Genomic DNA, 20,213 nt, shown 5'->3' on the forward strand with positions numbered 1-20,213 from the left:
AGAAGATACACAAAGCAATAATGTTGCTCCGACCGATAATGAAATTGAAGTTGAGAGTAATATTAATCCAAAGTAAACGAGGATGGCTTTGTATTTGACCCTTCAAAGACAAGGAAGTGTGTCGCCGAAATGATTGTCCTGCATGAGTATCCTTTGAGTTGTGTGGACCACCATGGACTGAGGCGAGCATTTGCATCAATGCAACCAACATTTAAAATGCCTAGTCGCAACACGATTAGGAAAGACATCTTGAAGATGTTTGGGGATGAGAAGCTGAAATTAACTCTTCAACTAGATGAAAATGATAGTAGAGTTGCGATAACTAGCGACATGTGGACTTCCAATCAAGAAAAGGGTTACATGGTTGTCACAGCTCACTATATCGATAGTTCGTGGAAGTTGCAAATGCGCCTATTGAGGTACTTCAAAAATTTCGTAAACTTTTATACATTGTGTTGTCTTTGTATGTTGAGCTTCGTTAATCTAAAATGCATGCATGTTTGTTTTATTTTTCAGCTTTTTTTATGTTCCTTGTCCCCATACAAGTGAAGTTCTTACTCAAACATTGATGAAAATATTGTTAGAATAGAACGTTGATAGAAAACTGTCTACTGTTACATTGAATAATTGTTCCACTAATGATGATATGATAGATGAATTGTTGGGGCGTCTAGATTCTTCATTCTTGATGTTGGGGGGTAAATTGTTTCATATGCGTTGTTGTGCTCATATATTAAATTTGATTGTCAAGGATGGTTTGAGTATAATGAAGGAAAGTATTGAAAAGATTCGTAGTAGTGTATTGTATTGGACTGCAATGCAGAAAAGGAATGAAACTTTTGTGAGTTGATGTGCTAAAACAGCGATCCTATTTACTAAAAAATTGGTTCTTGATTGTCCGACTAGGTGTAACTCAACTTATTTGATGTTAGAAACTGCATTGTTATATAGAGCTGTCTTTCCTAGGTTAAGGCAGAAAGAACCCCAATATAAAACTGTGCCAAGTAATGAGGAGTGGGAACTTGCCAAGAAAATATGTGATAGATTGAAGTTATTTTATGATGTCACTCAGCTGTTTTCTGGTTCTAAATTTCCAACGGCCAATCTTTACTTTATTTTGATTTGTAAAATAAAAGTCTCATTGGATGAATGGCAACTTTCTAGTAATTCTTTAATTGCTAATATGGCATCTAGCATGAAGAAGAAATTTGAGAAGTATTGGGATGAGATTCATGGCATTATGGGTGTTGCTGCTGTTTTAGATCCTAGGTACAAGATGGCTGGAGTTGAGTTTCAATTTGAAAAAATGTATCCAGATCCAATAGAATGTTCCAAGCAAGTTGATAGAATTCATCAGTTGTGTAATGAGTTGGTTAATGAATACAATCAAAAAATGAGTTCTGAAGTGTCACATGTTGGTACAAAGAAAGTTGATGAAAGTGGAAATACAAGCATATTTGGGGGTGATGATTATATGGTGTATCTTAAAAGAAGAAAAATGACAAGGGGTTCATGTGTAAATGTTGAGTTTGATCATTATCTTGAGGAGGAAATTCATCCTCCAAATGATCCTAACTTTAATGTTTTGAAATGGTGGAAGAACAATCAAATGAAATTTAAAGTTTTGGCAAAAATAGCCAAGGATATATATGTCATTCCAGTATCCACTGTTGCTTCTGAATCTGCTTTTAGTACAAGTGGTCGTGTAATCTCTCCTCATCGCGGAAAGCTCAAAGAAAGCATAATTGAAGCTTTGATGTGTGGCCAAAGTTGGTTGTGGGCAGCTTTAGGGAATAAAGGTGATATATTACTTAATATTTATTTATGTTAATTTTTTACATCATAGTAATTAATATATTAATTGCTATCTCTTTTGATTTTTAGGTTTGAATCTTGATCTTCAAAACTTGAATGATGATGAAGATGTGAAAAGTGATCAAGAATAAGGATGGAAGACTTTTTTATATTTTAATGATGTAATTTCTTTATGTTTGTATTTTAATTTAGTTATTTGACATTGTATGAACTCTTTTTTAATTTTAAGTTATTTGACATTGTATGAATCTTATGTTTGTATTTTAATTCAGTTATGAATTTTAAGTTTTATCTTGATTTATATATGAATGTGTAAAATTTAAAATGTCATTTATTTTTTTATAGGGGCGCGTAGGGGCGGGGCGGGTACCCGTGGGGGCGGGTTAGGGTAGAATAGCCTACTACCCGCGTGTAGGGGCGGGGCGGGTAGTAGTGGGGTACTAGGAGGGCGGGGCGGGGCGGGGTCGGGTAGGGCAAAAACCTGCCCCTACCCGCCCCACTGCCATCCCTAGCTGTAACCCCCTAAATATTTTATAAAACTAAAACTTTGACAATTTATTTTGTTTGGTATAAATTGTTTAATTGATTATTATTTTTGTTGTAAATTTTTCACAAACTCTTGGTCTTAGGTTCAAAATTTACTATCGTGCGTCTTCAGCCGCTTTTTTATTATTTTTTAAAAAATTATTTTTATTTTTTTGTTAATATATTATTTATTTTTAAAATTTATTAAATAAGTATTTTTTATTATTCTAATATTAACATAGCTTTATTTATATTATATTTTGTTAAAATTAGAATTATTATAAAAAAATCTTTAAAATGTTAAATTATAAAAGCACAAAATAAATATATATAATATATATATAAGAAAAAACATAGTTCAACAAATAATGATAATAATATTATCCTGATTCAAAAAGATTATATATAAATCAAAATACATATGAGTTATTTACAAAAGATTTTTTTTATTTAAATTTCATAGATATTTATATTTGTCTTCATCTTTTTTAATTGATAGGCCAAAATATGGATCTAAATCTAAAGAGGCCTTCATTTTCCTATAAATAATAAAAAAACAGAAGAAATAAAAATGCTTATTTTTTTCGTTTTTAAATATCAAACTATAAGAATAATTAATAAACAAAATAGAAGAATATAAAAATTATGTACCTAAGAAAAATTTTCGTAATTCATCATATATCTCCTTATCAATAACTTTTTGAGTCTTGAAAAAACTGTCAGATTTATTGTCCATAAAAATAATTATATAAACGCTTCAAGATTATTCAATTAAATTGATTCCTTATTATAGGGAAGAATTCAATTAATTATAGATTTGATAAAATAATTTAAAAATTAAAAATAAAAAATATTTTAAAATAAATATAAAAATTTTATAAGTTATTTAACTTTTAGGACGTTAAAATTTAAAAATTTTAAATTAAATAAGATATTAAAAAATTTATTATGTTGTTATTATGTGTAATAAAATCAAGATAAATATTTTTAAAGTAATTATTTATAAATATTATAAAATTTATTTATTTATTTTTTAACAGTGTTTAATTTGAAGCAAAGATAAAAAATTATATTCAAAATTTTTTTTTAATTTTATATTTATAATTCTAAGAGATAAAAAATATTTTATTTTTAAATTTTATTTTCAATTTATTAAATTATCTTTAATTTTATTACTTTTTTAATTATTAATTTATACTTTTATTATATCTTCTTATTGTATCACACACTATTGTTTTCTCTTACTATTATTTTCTATCACACACTATTATTGCCTTGTTCTCCTTCTCATTTTCTTCTTCTCCTCCCACCTTTTCTTCACCCGATCGTAAATAATGATCATCAAGTACCATTATCGCAACTTTCAATTTTGTCGATCTCTTTGATCTATAATTATTTATTGTGTTAACTTTTATGAGTCGTTGAAGTGTTATTAAAAGAATTGGTTTTTGTGTCTTTTGAATATCTAGATATATAAAAATAATAGTTTTTTCTTGATGTGCATTTTAAGTTGTCTTATTACTCTATTAAAAAAGATGTACCACATAAAGCATTCAAAATTTTTGCTCAAATTATAAAATTTGATGTCAATAATCCATAAAAATAATATCAAAATATATTATTTTTAACTAATTTAATAAAAATATTACATTATTGTAAGTTTTTAACTAATAATTATAAATTTAAGTTGCAATTTAATATAGATCCTTAGAATAAAAGACTGTTATTGTTTCTTATATTTGACTACTTTTATATAAGTTTTACGTTTGTTTTATTGGGTAAATTAATTAAACTATATTTTATTATTTTATTTTGCATATTTTGAAATAATGCGATCCTACTATAAGGATGACATTAGTTTTCATAATCTAATACAAACATTCTTATTATTTTGCTTGTCACTTAAATACTATCTATAAACAAATAATTACTTAAAGTGAAACTCTGTAAAAAGAGAGATATTTTTTGAATTTAGAGTTTTAATTTGTTTATTAATCATCACTTGATATAACTCAAATTTAATATGTTAAAAAATTCTCTCTGTCTCTCACTCATTCATATTCTTAACTTCTTCTATAATAAATTTTTTAAATTATCTAATGCATAAAAGGTCACATCTTTGCATTTATCTTGAAAGTTAAAAATTAAAAGTAAATGATATTAGTATTTGTAACAAAATTAAAATAAAAAGATAGAAGACTCTTTATATGTTCTTTTGTACTAGAATATTACAGTTTATTATATTATTATTTTATTTTTATACCACAGAACAAAAAGTAAAATTTTATATCTTTTTATTTTTATTTATTTTATTTTATTTTTTTATAGTTTATTATATTATTATATTATCTTTGTACCACATAACAAAAAGTAGAATTTTATATCTTCTTGTTACTTATTTTACTGTGTTTTGGCTATCTAAATTAGGCTGTATAATATCGTGAAAGTTAAAATGTTAAAAAATATATAATAGAAAATTTAGATGTTTATTGTGTTATTAGGGTATTTAAAAAAATTAATTAATAAATATTTGGCATCGTCGTTATTTAGTTCAGAAAACCACAAAAACTCATCTAGAGAAGCACATTCATAATGGAGAAGAGAATTAAGAAAAATTGAAAAAGGATAAATTATTGAAATGAAGAATTGAAAAAGAGGTTACACGTTTCTACGGTTAATAATGAAAACACAGAATGAAAATGAGATAGAAAAATATGTGTTGTTAATGGTGGAAGTTTTTTTATTTAAAAACTGACGCATGCATGTACGAAAACTTCTATCACTAACACTGCGTTTGGTTAGTGTGTCTGTCTGGGCAAGACATAGACACGGTAGAACGTGATGGTGTTTGGTTAGTGAGACACAAAAATTAGAGATACACGCATACCCATAAACATACACAGTATACATATTTTTAGTGTCTCAATAAAATGGTGAGACACAGAACAAAGCCTTGGACACAGATCTAAAATTTTATTTTTGGACCATTTTATCCTCATCAATTTTTCAAAATTACAAATATCTCCTTCTCTATTTACAAACCCTAATCAATTCTCAGCCCTTGTCATTTGTTTTCTGAATCTTTGTGTATTCTCCATCGTATGTATGCGTTAGTTGATTTTGTGAAACTTGTTGTTATTCTATGATAATCTCCTTCTCCTTTTCACAAACCCTAACTAGTTCTAATCTCTTCTCCTTTGTTTTCTCACTTTTGCAGCTTTGTAAATCTTCTTCACTTGTGTGTGTTGTTCAATGTTCTGAAGCTTTTTATTGTTCTATCACAATCTTTCTCCTTCATCTGTGCTAGAAAGCTCAGCTCAAGGTTTGAAATAATCGTAATCTTCTTGTTTGTTTGTATATTGTATTTGTATGTTGTTGTATTGGATATACATTTTTTTGAACACTTATGTGTTGGGTAATCTTCTGTTTTGGATATGTATTTTTAATGGGGTTCAGTTGGAGTATTATGTTTAGAGTTTAGCTGGAGTATTATGTTGGGTTATCTTGTTTTCTTTGATTTGGTCAATAAAATAAATTATAAGTGATGGTAACAAATAAAAAGATAATGTAATATTATGGTTCAATTTGAATCAGTTTGATGTTTCAAAATTATGAATTTGAGTCCATGTGAGAGCTTCTTGTACTTACTGTGAAGCACATCAGAAATAAACACAAGCGACTAAAAGAAAAATATATGTATGTGGCTGAGATGTTGGGTTGTAGCGGCTTTGGATGGAATTCGGAAAAAATGTGTGTTGAAGTCGATAGCAAGCAAGTATTGGAAGCTTGGGAAAACGTATGTTTTTCGTTTTTAATCACTCCTCTTGCAAGATTTTTAAACTTAGAAATGTGAATTTCATTTTTGCTATGTTTATTAATGTCGACTTTGGTTTATGGTATAGGGTCGCAACGTCACACTCTACACTCCCGGCAAGCCATTTCCCTTGTTTGAATGTCTTGGCAATATTTTTGGTAAGGATAGAGCTACCAGTGTTGAAGCATGCAGTGGCAAAGATGCTGAAGAAGATGTTACTCCGGGATCTACATTTGCTGCGGCCACAGTTGGTGGCTTGGGATTAGGCAGCGAGGATATTGACATGGAGGATTTAGGGGCTGCTGAGAGTGAATTACACAACACCTTCTCGACTTCTTTTGCTTCATCAAGTGAGAGAAATCAAGGACATCAATCTGCAACTAAGAAAACCAATGATGCTGTAATCCTATCAAACTTGGCTGAAACTTTTAAGTCCGCAGTAGAAGATCAAAGAAAGCATGTGCAAGTATTAGCAAATGCAATGAGCGGGGTAAATGACCAAGTGAATCTGGGCAAAACTTTAAAGAGTCTTGACTTTGACACAATGGAGATTGTGCAAGTTGCAAAAAAATTTGTGCAAAATCTGGAATTGAAGGCAACCTTTTGTAGTTTGGACGAGGAAAAGGCAGCATTCGTACGAGAAATAATGGAAAACTTTTAGCTATTATTAGTGTTGTTGGTTTAATTAGTTGTTATCTTATTAAGGTCTATTGCTAAATACTATGGGTACTTTGCTATAATTGAACAGGGTTTAGGTAATTGTTGTATTATTAAAGTGCAATAGCTATATATATGCACCTAATTTATGCATGAACTGACTTTTATTTGTAATCTGCAACAATATGTGTTGATATTTTGGTTTATGCACCTAAGTTATGCCTCATGTGTTTATTAATTATATTATACAAATTTACATTTTATATTGTGCAATTATACATTATTGCAATCAAATTCTGTAATTCTGTTGTCGATTTTCGAATGTATTGTGTAATTTTGTCCTTAAAGTTATTTACTTCTGCATATTTGAAATTAATTTATGCATTCTGTTTGTTAATTTTCTGCACGTAGGTACAGTTGAATTTTAATTGTGCAGTTTACTTTTGCACAACAAAGTTGTGCACTTCTGCAAAATTTGAATCAATTTTTAGATCCTAAAATACTGCACTTCCTGTATTGATTTTATACACGATATTTACAGCTTGAGTTTCAAATTCTCCAGTTACATATTAGTGCAATGCAAACAAAATATACTTTAAATACTCATTGCTGAAAGCAAACAACAGGCCAAATTAAATTTCAAAGAAACCACTTTTCATTCAATTTTCAATTCATATAATTTTCAATCATACAATTGTGTTGAATCCTAAAACTATACCAATAGAACTCTTATGCTATTGTTTCTCAGGTGTTCATTGTACAAATACAGTGCCACATAATTGAAAAAAATTACAACTTTCAAAAGTAATATTTGTTCCAAAGTTGCAGTTGTCTCAAGCTGTTCAACATTTGATCCATGACCAATTTCTGTTTGTGCATAGCAACCAATTATTTGCATCTTATAAGCCAAAGCCAACCATTTTTGCTGCTGTTCATAACTGCCTGATCCTTTCATAGCAGGCACAAACATTCTCAGCAAAAAGAAATTCAATAAACACATTCAAAATTTGAAATAAGAGACAGCTTAAGCTAAATGCATTACCACAAAAAAGCATATAGCTCAAACACCAATTTCTATTCTCAAAGTATTAGCATGAATTCACTGGTAAATGGATGGATTATAAATATGGATTTCATCAACATTTTCGACAATAATAAATAATAAAAAGCATCAACAACATGAAGCCTAATATCAATATATAATGCATCTTTCAAGATGTCACCTATACACTTCAATCTACTCAGCATTATAAGCTAAATACTTAAATATATTTAGATCAAAATTAAAATATGGATATTTGTAATTGCAAAGCATTAAGAATTGCAATACTGAGTATTGATGCAAATTAGGCCAACAACTGTAGTTAATTGCTCTTCGCCATATGAAAATAAGAAAAACAACAACACAAACAAGTGGACAGATGTTGAAGCCATCAATTGGTTGAACACAGTACACACGCAAAGCAAACCCTAACTTTCATGTGTGGTTGTTTCACCAAGATAAACGAATTTATGAATAACTTGTACAGGTTCAAGTGTTATTTCTGCATTGATTACATTGTAGCAGAAAAAAAGGGGGGAAAGATGAACAAGAAGAAGAAATATTCCATCCTATGAAGCACTTACCAAGTTAAGCCCAACGAACTATCATCACAACAATTGATCACCATAAAATTCTAAATATATCAAAAGTATCGACTAAAGTATCCACTAAATTGTAAAGTTTGATAAGTAAATTTTTTTTAATTACTACTATTTTAAGCACCGTATTCCCAAAATGCGGTAAACCTTAATCCTTAAATTGCAAAATCCTAACTCTTAAAAATATAGTATAAGCTGTAAATATTATGAATGGGTATGGTAGATACCTGCCAAACGTGGAGGAGACGGCTTCTTCTTCGACGCTAATTCAATACACGGGCTTTTCATCAATGAGCCGCCTTCCTCTTTCCCTCTCGTAAACGGAACCTATCAAACACACTCGCAACAATTAAGACTAACAATTAAGAAGAAGAAGAAGAAGAAGGGGATCGCACACGACGGAGGAGCACCGCGAAGAAGGAGATCGCACAAGAGGGAGATTTCTGGGGGCTTGAGGTTAAAGGGAGAAAGTAGAAACCCTGGAATCAATTTGGGGCTCTGCCTCTCTGGGTTGTTTTTTTTAACTATTGAATTTTTAATTTAAATTAGGAGGGCAAAATAGTCATTCTAATTATGTAGTGTTCTTGTGTTTTATTAACCAAACATAATATTAGACACTACACCAATGTCATGTTCATTATATCCAAACATCATACATAAACACGAATGTCTCAAGTGTCTATATCTTAATGTCTATGTCTTAGTACATACACAAACCAAACAGAGCCTAAGGGTGATATTGGAACATAAAGTTGAACACCAAAAACTCAGTATTGGCATTATATATTGTTATAGATGTCCAAACACCGAGAAGGTTTAGTCCAATAACCTAAACAAAATGACACCAACTTTAATTCAACCCGTTGCAAAGAGAAATTGATTCGAATGTTCGGCTGTCAATTACAACTCCCAGTGAACCTGCTCCTTTTAAAGACACAACATATGCACGTGTCGATACCGCACCTAAAACACAGGATTTTCTATACTTCTTTATGAACTTACTTTTAATCATAGAGGGCACCTTTTATTATTTTAAGGGTAATGCTATGGTGCTGAAAGCAAAATTTTTTCAGTATGTGCATAACTGATGTGTTGTCATTAAATGAGTGACGCATATAAGTACTATAATCACACACACATAATTTCTATCACACAGTCAGAAGGATGTAGGAGAATAATTAGATAGAATATATTAATATTGTCTTAATGTTTGTGATTATGTTTATTGAATTTTTTGATGAGCTAGCCAAATTATTTTTTTAAGTGTGGGCTAAGTTTTCAATATGAGTTTATAAAAAAAACTTATTCGATTGACATTTTTATGACAATACAAAAATTGATTTCTTTAAAAATAACCTTGTATTTATAACATATAAATAAAGTACAATGATATAAGCTTTTATATTATAAACAATAAAATGTGAGATTAATTTGTTGTCGAATAATTTATTATTTATAAAGTAAGGATATATATTTTTTTAAAGAAAGTTATGATAAGGAATTTAAATAGGTATTTAAAATAATTTTAAAATGTATTTTATTTTATTATATTATTTTTTATTTATTATTTACGACACCAAAAAATATATTTTTAAAGTAAGTCCATTATAAAAAATTTAAACAAGTATTTAAAATTAATTTTAGTGACTGGGTAAAAAATTTTTTACAATGTTTAATTCATAAATCATGGAGAAAAAAGTTTTAAAATATGATATTTAATTAATCAAGAATTTTTTACGAATATTTTTATAATTTAATTTGATACATTGTCAATGTAAAATAATTTTTTTGTACCTTTAATTACGTAAGATCATATAGTAAAAATAACTATATTTTGTATTGATTATGTGAATAGTCATAAAAAAATAAATATCATTACACGATAGTATAAAATATTTTATATTGTCAATATATCTCCAAAGATCCAATATATTTGCACGTAAATTTATATAAAATTTAAAAATCAACACGTAAAGAAAGAAATATATGAAAAAAGTGAGATTTAAATTTAAATTATATGAAAATTTGAGAAAGAGAAAAAGTTGGGCAATTATTAAAATAATTGGAAGGTTAATACTATTTTTTAATTTTATCGAAACATTCTAAAATATTAAAGTGGGTAGACACAATAAACCTTTGATTTTATCTATATTATTATTATTATTATTATTATTATTATTATTATTATTATTATTATTATTATTGGACCAAACCTACTTTTAATTATTTCATGGACTATCAAAACATTTAGGCTAAATTTAAATTCAAGATTCTAACTAAAATAAAATACATTTAAAAATTTATTTTAAATACCTATTTAAATTCCTTATCATTAATTTTTTTTGGAAAAAAATATCATTGCTTTATAAATAATGAAGTATTCAACAATAAATTAATCTTACGTTTCTTTATTTGTAATATAAAAATTTCTTTTATCATTACACATTATTTATGTATTGCAAATACAATTATCTTTTAAGCAATTAGTTTTTATATTATCATAAAAATATAAATTCAATAAATTTTTTTATAAATTAACATTAAAAACTTAGCCCACACATAAAAATAATTTGACTAGCCCATCAAAAAGTCTAATAAATATAATCAAAGTATTATGGCAACATTAATCTATTTTACCTAATCATTTTTATACTCTCTTCTGACTATGTGACAGAAATTGTCTGTGTGTATAACCACAGTATTTATACGCGTCAGTCATCCAATTACAATACATCAGTTCCTCATATGCTGAAAAAATTTGCTTTCAGCATAGTAGCATTACCCTTAATTTAATTATTTTGAAATATAATCGTTATTTTTTGTGAGCAAATTTTTTTTGTTACCTTCATAATGTGGTAGATCATATACTATAATGTTTTGCTATAATTGATTTTTGTTGTTTGCTTTGTAGTTTTATCCCATACTTAGAAATAGTTATAATGACATTAAAGTTGTATTTGGTAGTGGAGATTGGAACTGAAATTGAAGGGTTAGGATTTAATATTGTGTTTGGTGATAAGAAACTGATATTAAAATTTTAATCTCTATTTTCATAATTTCAGTTTGTTTAGTATCTCCAGAAAATAGGAACTCAGGAGACTAAAAATTTTAAAAACATAGACTAAAATTTACATAAGTCTTTCTGCCTAAAGCACCCTCGTTATATTTATAAGGATAAAGTACTAAATTAGTCCCCTACGTTTGGGCGTAATCCTATTTTGGTCCTTCAGGTTTAAAGTGTCCTATTTGAATCCAAAAAAGTTTTATTTAGTTAGTTTCAATTTAGTCCCACCGTGAAGTCAAAGATAAACAATTAACGAAATATCCTACATGACAGCAGTATAAGAACAAAATCGATAATTTAGAGAGTAAGTACAAGCTCCAGAGGCACAAAATCAATCGTAGATGCAGCAATACATGTATTTAACATTTTTTTTAGTTTTATAGAAAATATTTTATTTTAATTATAAGAAAAATGATAAATAAATACGTTGATTTTGTGTCTCTAGAGCTTGTACTTATTCTCTAGATTATCGACCTTATTCTTATACTATTGTCATATAGAAAATTTCGCTAATTATTTATCTTTGACCTCCGGTGGGACTAAATTGAAGCTAATTGAAACTTTTTTGGATTCAAATATAACACTTTAAACCTTAAGTACCAAAATAGAAATACGCCCAAACATAGGGGACCAATTTAGTACTTTACCCTATTTATAATATTTCAACATTACCCTTGTTTAATGAAATTTTTAGGATAAAACATTGTCTTCTTTTTCAATCTCCATTGTGGTTCAATTTCTCAAACAGTAAATCAAAGAAAGAGACAGAGAAAGATTCAGAGGCAAACACCCACTAACTTCACAGCGGTGACCAGCAATATGGTACAGCAATATGGTACCCAGAAGCGCCGCCGAAATCGCTGTCACCTTCGCGGTGGCGTGCTCTAACTTCGTGGGAAGAGGAGGCACCGAACTCACAATTCTGGGAGATGGTTCATGGCGCTACGATTAAAAAGCAAGGCACACAAGAAAACACGTGTGGGCTTTGCTCAATGGGGTTTGTCTTTTGCTGCCTGTGGCGGGGCTGAAGTGCTTTAACAAAGGGGGGGTGAACGCTACTTTCAATTACCTAGGGGTTTTTGTTTAACTAAAATATAATAGGAGTATTAATGTAACTTGAATAATTTAATTTCAGTTTCTATCTTAAACCAAACACAATACGTAACTCAATCTAGTATATTTTATGCCGAACACAATACTTAAACTAAGTTCAGTCTCTATTTCTGAATCTCAATCTCTGTTCCAAATGCACCCTAACAGCACTAATATTTGTGGTTCTCTGCATCATTCATATTAGTTTTTTAGTTCAGTTGAGTGTAGTTGTGTTCGGAGTGTGACGGGATCTCATTTTTAAACTCTAATCCTTTTGAAGTAATCTTAAACTTATACAACCATGTGTCAATACTAAAATAATTTGTCTAAATCTACAATTGTATGGGGGCGGACAATACTACATGGGATATAAAAACTAGCATGGTTTCATGTTACTGCCTGTGGTGCTACTTGGCTTTCTTCCTTTCGGGTTCCTAAACCTTTTGGTTGTGGGTAACTAACTAACTTAAAATGCGTTGCTCAATTGCTGTACAATAATCATTTATTATATGTAAGTTTTTTTTGGTTTGGGTTGATAGGGGATAAATTAGTTTCGAGAAGAGGAAAAGTTCTTTTTCCATTTTGTAATCATCTTTTTGTTTGACTTCAGAGGTATAAATTAAATCAAGTATTCCACCTTGGGAACAATTTCAGCCTTTAATTAGATGGTATATATACCATTAAACGAGGAATGTTTTTTGGTATAAAATCTCCAATCAGATTTCCTATTTGCTAAAAAGGGTTGGGATTCACTACAAGAAAAGAGAGCTTTTATATCAAAAGAAAAAATATATATTCTTAGAGGATTAGATAAAGATAATAACAATACAAACCATGTGTAATCATGCACTACTACATTTTTACCATTGCTTTCGTTGCAAGATACCACAGAAAATCAAGAAAGTTCAGTAATTACTCGTTCACACTTGTCTTCCAGAATCTTCACAGCTTCAGTGAATAGCACTTCAGGGGGCAATGCTCCAGTCGATTCAATAGTAACTACAAGGGTGAAGAAGAAAAAAGTAAAAGATATGCAAGTAATTTTGGGAACCTATCAAAACAATAATCCCTATCAGAAAAAATTACACAAGATTACTTTGAAAAATAGATATTGAGTTAAACATAAGTAAAATAAGGCCAGAGAGAGAGAGAGAAAGTAAAATAAGGCCAGAGAGAGAGAGAGAGGTCAAATATGGTGCATTATGTTTTTTGCACTACACATTATGTTTTTGGTTTACACAGTACTATATTCTCTTTAGTTTACTCGTTGTTATTTGGAATTGTCTCTCACTGCCCTACATGTGCTTTAGTATTTTTAATACAAAAAAGAAAAGAAAATTAGACAGCTTTAGACAATTTGAAGGAACCATAGTACTTACAAATGAAGTGATCTTTAACACGACGTAATGATATACGATCTTCCCATTCTTTTCCCTCTCTAATGCATTCCCTACACAGAGTGCAATCTCGTGGTCTGGCTACCGTGGCCCTTTTTTTGCCTGTCCAACATTAACTCAGTATCTAGTTATTACACAACAGGAAAACTTTACATCATTTGCGTAATTTACAGAACGTTGTATACAATACGGAAAAGGCATTGATGCAAAAGCAATGGCAATTTCCAGAGAAAATGTGGTCAACAATTGAAAGATATATCTGATGCAAGAAGCATGGATCTAAAAACAAAAATACCTTCCCCAATATCTTCAATGTCAAATAATCCAACTGGACATTTTTCTTGTAGTTTGACGGCCAGATCATCCTCAATGTTCTCCAAGAGGACAACCTATATAAGTCAAACATACAGAGGCCAAATTTCTGTAAGTTTTGATAGCGAGTAAATTTGACCAACACTGATATATATACTCCCTTACCTCCGGAAGCATCCGATACCAAGCAGTGGAAACTGGTGACCATTTTGCATGTGTTCTACCAACACCTTTAACTGCATGAGCTTCAAGTTCAATTTCCTATTAAAACACATATACAGTAAACCAAATATTAGGTTAGAAATACTGCTAGTTTTAGTCTTTCTCGGAAAGAAAGGGGGAGAGAGACCTGATAGTTTCCAATTCAAATCTGCTTATTCAAGCACTATGCTCGATAAGTTTCCAATTGAAAAGCACATAGTGCTACTACATCAGCACACACAAATAGCACGCAGTATATATAACATGCAAAACTCACCCAATCTCTATGAAGAGCTACAGATAAATTCCTTTTTCCAGTTTATTTATCACCAAGCACTCAATTGAAATGTGTGTTACCCTAAATAGTGAGGTAGATAGAATTTTTACCTGACCAGGTCCAAGTTTAGCTAATATAATATCCAAATATTTGGGACCAATTGGATTGCTGGAAATTTCGGGAATCGATTCTTGACTGCAAGTAAAGGATGTAAATGTCTTTGGTTTTGAACTTGCACTTGGTTTGGCATCTTCAGCTATTAGCTCACTCCCATTAGGTAACCACTTTAGTTCATCTGATCTCACTGCATTTTGCAACATCATCAAACAAAAAAGATTGCTAATATGATTAAAGTTAAAATAGCCAAATAAAATTAAATGCAACATTTCAATATCAAGCAAGAGCCAGACTCATTTACCGGTCATACGTGGCTGTCCTTTATGGCAAGCAACATGTAGTTTGAAGACAATGGTATTCTTTTCATTCCTATCATCCCCAGCATTATCTATTCACAAACAAAAAAAAGGAGACAAATTCAAGTCTGCCATATTATGAGATCATCTACACAAACGGCAAAACAACCTATATAGAATTTTATCTATCACACAAGAAAGATATTTACATAATCAGAAACAAATTAGGTGACAACATAGAAATTAGACCTGGATATTCAAATAGCCTGGGATCAGCAATGATTGGTATGAGGCCTAATCTATGGGATAGAACTTCATCTTGTATAAGTGATGTATTGTTTGCAATGTAAACTCTTTCAATAGCCATTGTTGGTACCTAAATTTATAACCATCACATCAGAATTTGATAATTTCCATTGAACTATTAATGGCAAAACATAAAATTGGAGAGAAAGAAACCAAGAAAGGCCAACACATCAAGGTGAAAATAACACTGCCAAAAGATGTTATACACACACAGGGGTAATTCTAGACCACAGTTTATCAAAGAAATTTTTGTTTGGCTAAAGCATCAAAGCAAAGTAACGTATCCCTGTTTCTGACATCATCGACCAAAAAAAAAAAAGACAAAAACAATAACCAGTTGGAATTCATCCTTCAACTCTTTTGAACGTAATATTTGGCTATGAGATTGTGAAAAAAATAAAATAAATACTTTTTGTATTAGAAAAAGAAATTTCATTAGGGAGGAGATAGCGTAAAGATGAGGATACGAAATCCACAAATAAATATGAGTTAGCTAAGACCTACATGGGTACACTATGTAACAATGGATGCAAATCCCTTTTAAAAAAAGAATCATTAAGGACCCTTTTGTTCCAACCAAATGTACCAAAGCACTTCAAAATGGACTATAAATGATGCAATATTTAAGATAAACAAGTCTGACATACTGATTATAAATATTGAGGAAAGTATTAAATAAACATTTCACCTCTGCTATAAGGATTCTTCGAAATGCATTGGCAAGTGAAGGATCAATACCAATCATATCAAACTCTATGTCATCATCTGTGAGCCGCTTCACTTCAACTTTGAAGTTTTGACTGAAATTATCCAACCGCAAGCTATTATCAACACCTAATGCTGCATAAGCACCAGAATACTGTATGGTATCTGTCTACAAACATCAACATAGGAAAACATAAATAGCAGGCAACCGATAAAAAAGAAAAAGAAAAGAAAATTTAGAACCAGCATATACATATTACTTAATCACTCAAAAAGTGAAATAAGCTGAAAAAAAACCTACAAGTTTTCATTGAAACTCATTAACACCTATCATACAAACACACAACACAAATTCCAAAATAATAAAATTACAAACTGGATTTGAGAGAACCACAAGGAAAAAACAGACTAAAAATAAAAAATGAACATAGAGATAGCAAGGTTTTACATGCTGAGGAGCATCGTTGTTGCATAGGACCCGGGTCCTGAGAAGCTCAAGATGTGGAGGGAGCTTTGTTGGCACACTTTCCAAGCTCATTATGTAATCAAGCACTCCATTTTCATGCTTCATTTCTTTATTCTGATTCTCCTGTTCTTCCATCTCGGACATCGACTCGTCTTCGGACGATGATGACATTGTTGAAGCTAAATAAATTTATAACTGCATCACATCAAAGTTCATCCACAATAAACACCAGTATCATAACAAGTATCAACCATTCAACATGCAAGATGGCATGCTATCAAGCGCTATTTGGACAAACACACGTAACATCATTCTGCATCTATGTATGACATATACAAATGTTTAAAAACAAGAAATCATACACGATATCAGAACCATTCATCGTCTCCATAGTCTAAGTAAAAGTAAAACAGAACATGCAGTTAACATCGTCAAATCCTAATTAAACTTAATCACCAGTGAACAGCAAACACAAACAGGAAGAAAAAGAAACCCAAATAAGGAGAAACAGTAAACAGAGGACAACGAGATTCTGAAAGGGAAAAAAGGCAGAGTCAGAGCGCGGAAATGAAGAGAGAAGAAGAACCTATAAATGCTGTTAAGTCACCGATGGACTATGCTCCACCGCCGGAATTCACGCTGCCGGTGAGAAAGCCAATTGAGAGAGTAGGAGAAAGAAGAGAAAGCACCCTTGTCGAGTCAGTTATGGTGTTTTGCAGCTGATGCTGTGGTATTACCGTATTAGGATTCTTGTAGGGTTTTTGAAGAAAACAACTAGTTTTTTTTATTACATTTTTTTATTTTAAAACACATTTAAAAATATTTTTTCTTTAGTTGTTTGTTAAAATATCTTTTTCAATGATATTTTTTAAGGACTAAACAAAAAATAGATAATTTACAAGGATAAAAAACTTATTTAAACCAATAAATAAAAGCATTTATGGTTTAACATGTATCAATTTAAAAAATATCTAACAAAATATTATAAAAATCTATTTATATCTTTTGAAAAACTTTTTATATTTGACTTTATCACTAACCATGTGTATAAACTAGTTGTTAGGGGTATTTTTTTAAGGGAAAAAAAGCCCGTCAACAAGGAGTAAGTCTTTTAAAGGAGAAGAAATGGTTATTAAAGTTCTTGAAGGAGAGTTACTTGGAGCATTTTTAATGCATTGTTTTAATTTAATTTTATTTTAGGTTTTATAAAATGTCATATAAAATATTTATGTGACTATATATCATAAAACTTCATTTAAAATTTAATATAAAATTTGTCACTCCAATGATTAGTCTCATTTTAATTTATATTTAAATTATTTTTAATTATTTCAAATAATTTTAATTAAATTGTGAAAATTTAACTAAAATAAAAAATATAGGACATGAAGATTGAGAATTTTATGTATTTAGATTGAGAGAAAAATTAAAATTTTGTAAAATTAAAGTATTTAAATTGATTTGGATCTATTTTTTTTATCAAATTGATAAAAAGATAATAAAAAATAGAATAATAAAATGCATGAGTACAATTAAGTTTGAGTCTCCCTATCTTTAAAAAAATAAAATAAATAAAATAAAATAAAATAAAATAAAATAAATTATTTGAGTATATTTTAATTAGATTTTTGTTACAATGTTATAATAACAACATTACAATAATAATATTACAATGTTTATTTAATGTTATACAAGTGGTAGCATTTCACTAATCTTTCATTAAAATAATACGATATCTGATACTAGTATCATTTCAAATATGATATCTAATATAAGTTTTAATTTTAAATTATTTCAGTTACTAACTCACAATGGAATAGAAAAACGGGTTAAAAAACAAAATGATGAGGAACATGATGTTCTTTTGTTTGGATGTTTAATACTTTGTACGATTACAAAGAATGACAATGTATGAGTTTTTTCTTTTTTTGTTTCTCTCTCCTTAGTTCTCCTAAATTGGAGGGTAAAAAACAACGGGTAAACTTCTAATCATACCCGAAAGATTTGAAAAAGTATGTTATGCATATAAACAGTATCAAGGCATAAGCAGTTGGAAATTTGGAATAGTAGATATGGATTATACAGATTATGAGTGCCCCTAATTAGCTGCATATTACTCTTTTTAACATAAGTTCCAATTACAATTACAGAATTACAGAATTATAGAATTCCAGAGTAAATGATGATAAAATAAAAGATAAGCAAATATGTGAAATTATGAATAACAGGGTTCCAGAGCAAATATATTACTCTTCCTAACATAAGTTACAATTACAGAGTTACAGAGAACCAGAGTCACAGTTGCAAATTCACAACGGGAGAGAGACAGAGAGACAGAGAGGAACTTACAGTACAGAATCAGTGTTTCCCAGGACGCAGCGACGGCAACGGGTTCACAGCTACGACGACGGGCTCACAGGGAAGAACAGAGGATGGCGGCGAAGCTCTGCTCTCAGACGAGGTCGGCGGCGAAGCTCAGATTTCAGACGAGGACAGCGGCGAAGCTCTCCTCTCAGACGGAGGATGGCAGCGAAGTGCTCTCAGACAAGGACAGCGGTGAAGGCGCGAAGCTCTGCTCCCACATACGGATGACGAAGGCGAAGCTCTGCTCTCACAGACGGAGGACGGTGGTCGGCGCGGGTAGGCGTTGGAGAAGAAGAAGCTCGATGCCCTCCCTACTCTCAGTCTCTTACTCACTGGAGAAGAATATTAGGGTTTTATTTTCAAACTAGAGTGATGGAGCGAAACACTGAACTGAAACCCTAGGCACAAGACACAAAAGTTACTTATATATTTATTATATTTATATTTATTAATTTTTATATATTTATATATATATTCCAGGACGAGTAGGAGTGGGTTCACTCTGATCCCGCCCCGTCCCACCACTGGTGCACACCCACCCCACACCGGAGGCGGATTATTACCCGCCCTGCGTTCGGGTAGGAACTTTTTAGTAATAAGTCGTTACCTGACGCGAATGCTTTTTATTTAGTAATAAATATACTATTCAATTGATATATAATAAAAATATATAATTAAATTATGTTATATTATTTTAATTTTATACTTACTTATTTTTAATTATGACTTATTATTATTATTATTATTATAAATATAAATTTTGGTAAACATCTACCAAAAGAGAACAAATATTTTTATTAATTCAGTCACCAAAAAAATTTTTTTATTAATTATAACAATTTTTTAGATTATATGATATTTATTAGTATTATTTTTTTAATAATTACACATAATATACAACATATAATAGATATAAAATAATAATTACTTTAATTTAAAAATAATATTAAAAATATTTATTATAAAAAATATTAAATTTTTATATAATTATTTAATAATAACTAAATTAAACCGATATTATAACCGATGAACTAGTGAACCAATATTATAACCAACTCAATTATACAACTATAAATTCGCACCTCACACGCACCTCACAGGGTTCACATGACAAAAACTCACTCTGCTTGCTCTTAACGGAATTCACTATCAGATTCAGAAGAC

The 20,213-nt window shown here is 30.0% G+C and overlaps 1 protein-coding gene across 5 annotated transcripts; it reads right to left on the minus strand.

The window, feature by feature from the left end:
• Window positions 1-13,356: 13,356 nt before the first annotated feature.
• On the minus strand, window positions 13,357-19,657 carry LOC112710675 (uncharacterized). Of its 5 annotated transcripts, none has more exons than XM_025763020.3 (10): window positions 19,035-19,657; window positions 16,668-16,880; window positions 16,203-16,388; window positions 15,458-15,584; window positions 15,214-15,300; window positions 14,906-15,099; window positions 14,483-14,578; window positions 14,301-14,394; window positions 13,988-14,107; window positions 13,357-13,607 (listed from the first exon to the last, which is right to left on the minus strand). In XM_025763020.3, the coding sequence occupies exons 2-10, from the start codon at window positions 16,854-16,856 to the stop codon at window positions 13,504-13,506; spliced, it is 1,197 nt and encodes a 398-aa protein (XP_025618805.1). In that variant the 5' UTR covers window positions 16,857-16,880; window positions 19,035-19,657; the 3' UTR covers window positions 13,357-13,503. The 5 variants fall into 5 exon arrangements, with proteins under 5 accessions (XP_025618805.1, XP_072058848.1, XP_025618808.1 ...); XM_072202747.1 differs by having other exon boundaries at window positions 16,668-16,864; window positions 19,035-19,643; XM_025763023.3 differs by having other exon boundaries at window positions 16,203-16,384; window positions 19,035-19,617.
• Window positions 19,658-20,213: the final 556 nt, after the last annotated feature.

The sequence above is a fragment of the Arachis hypogaea genome, chromosome 9, assembly GCF_003086295.3.
Source record: "Arachis hypogaea cultivar Tifrunner chromosome 9, arahy.Tifrunner.gnm2.J5K5, whole genome shotgun sequence".
Lineage (NCBI taxonomy): Eukaryota > Viridiplantae > Streptophyta > Magnoliopsida > Fabales > Fabaceae > Arachis > Arachis hypogaea.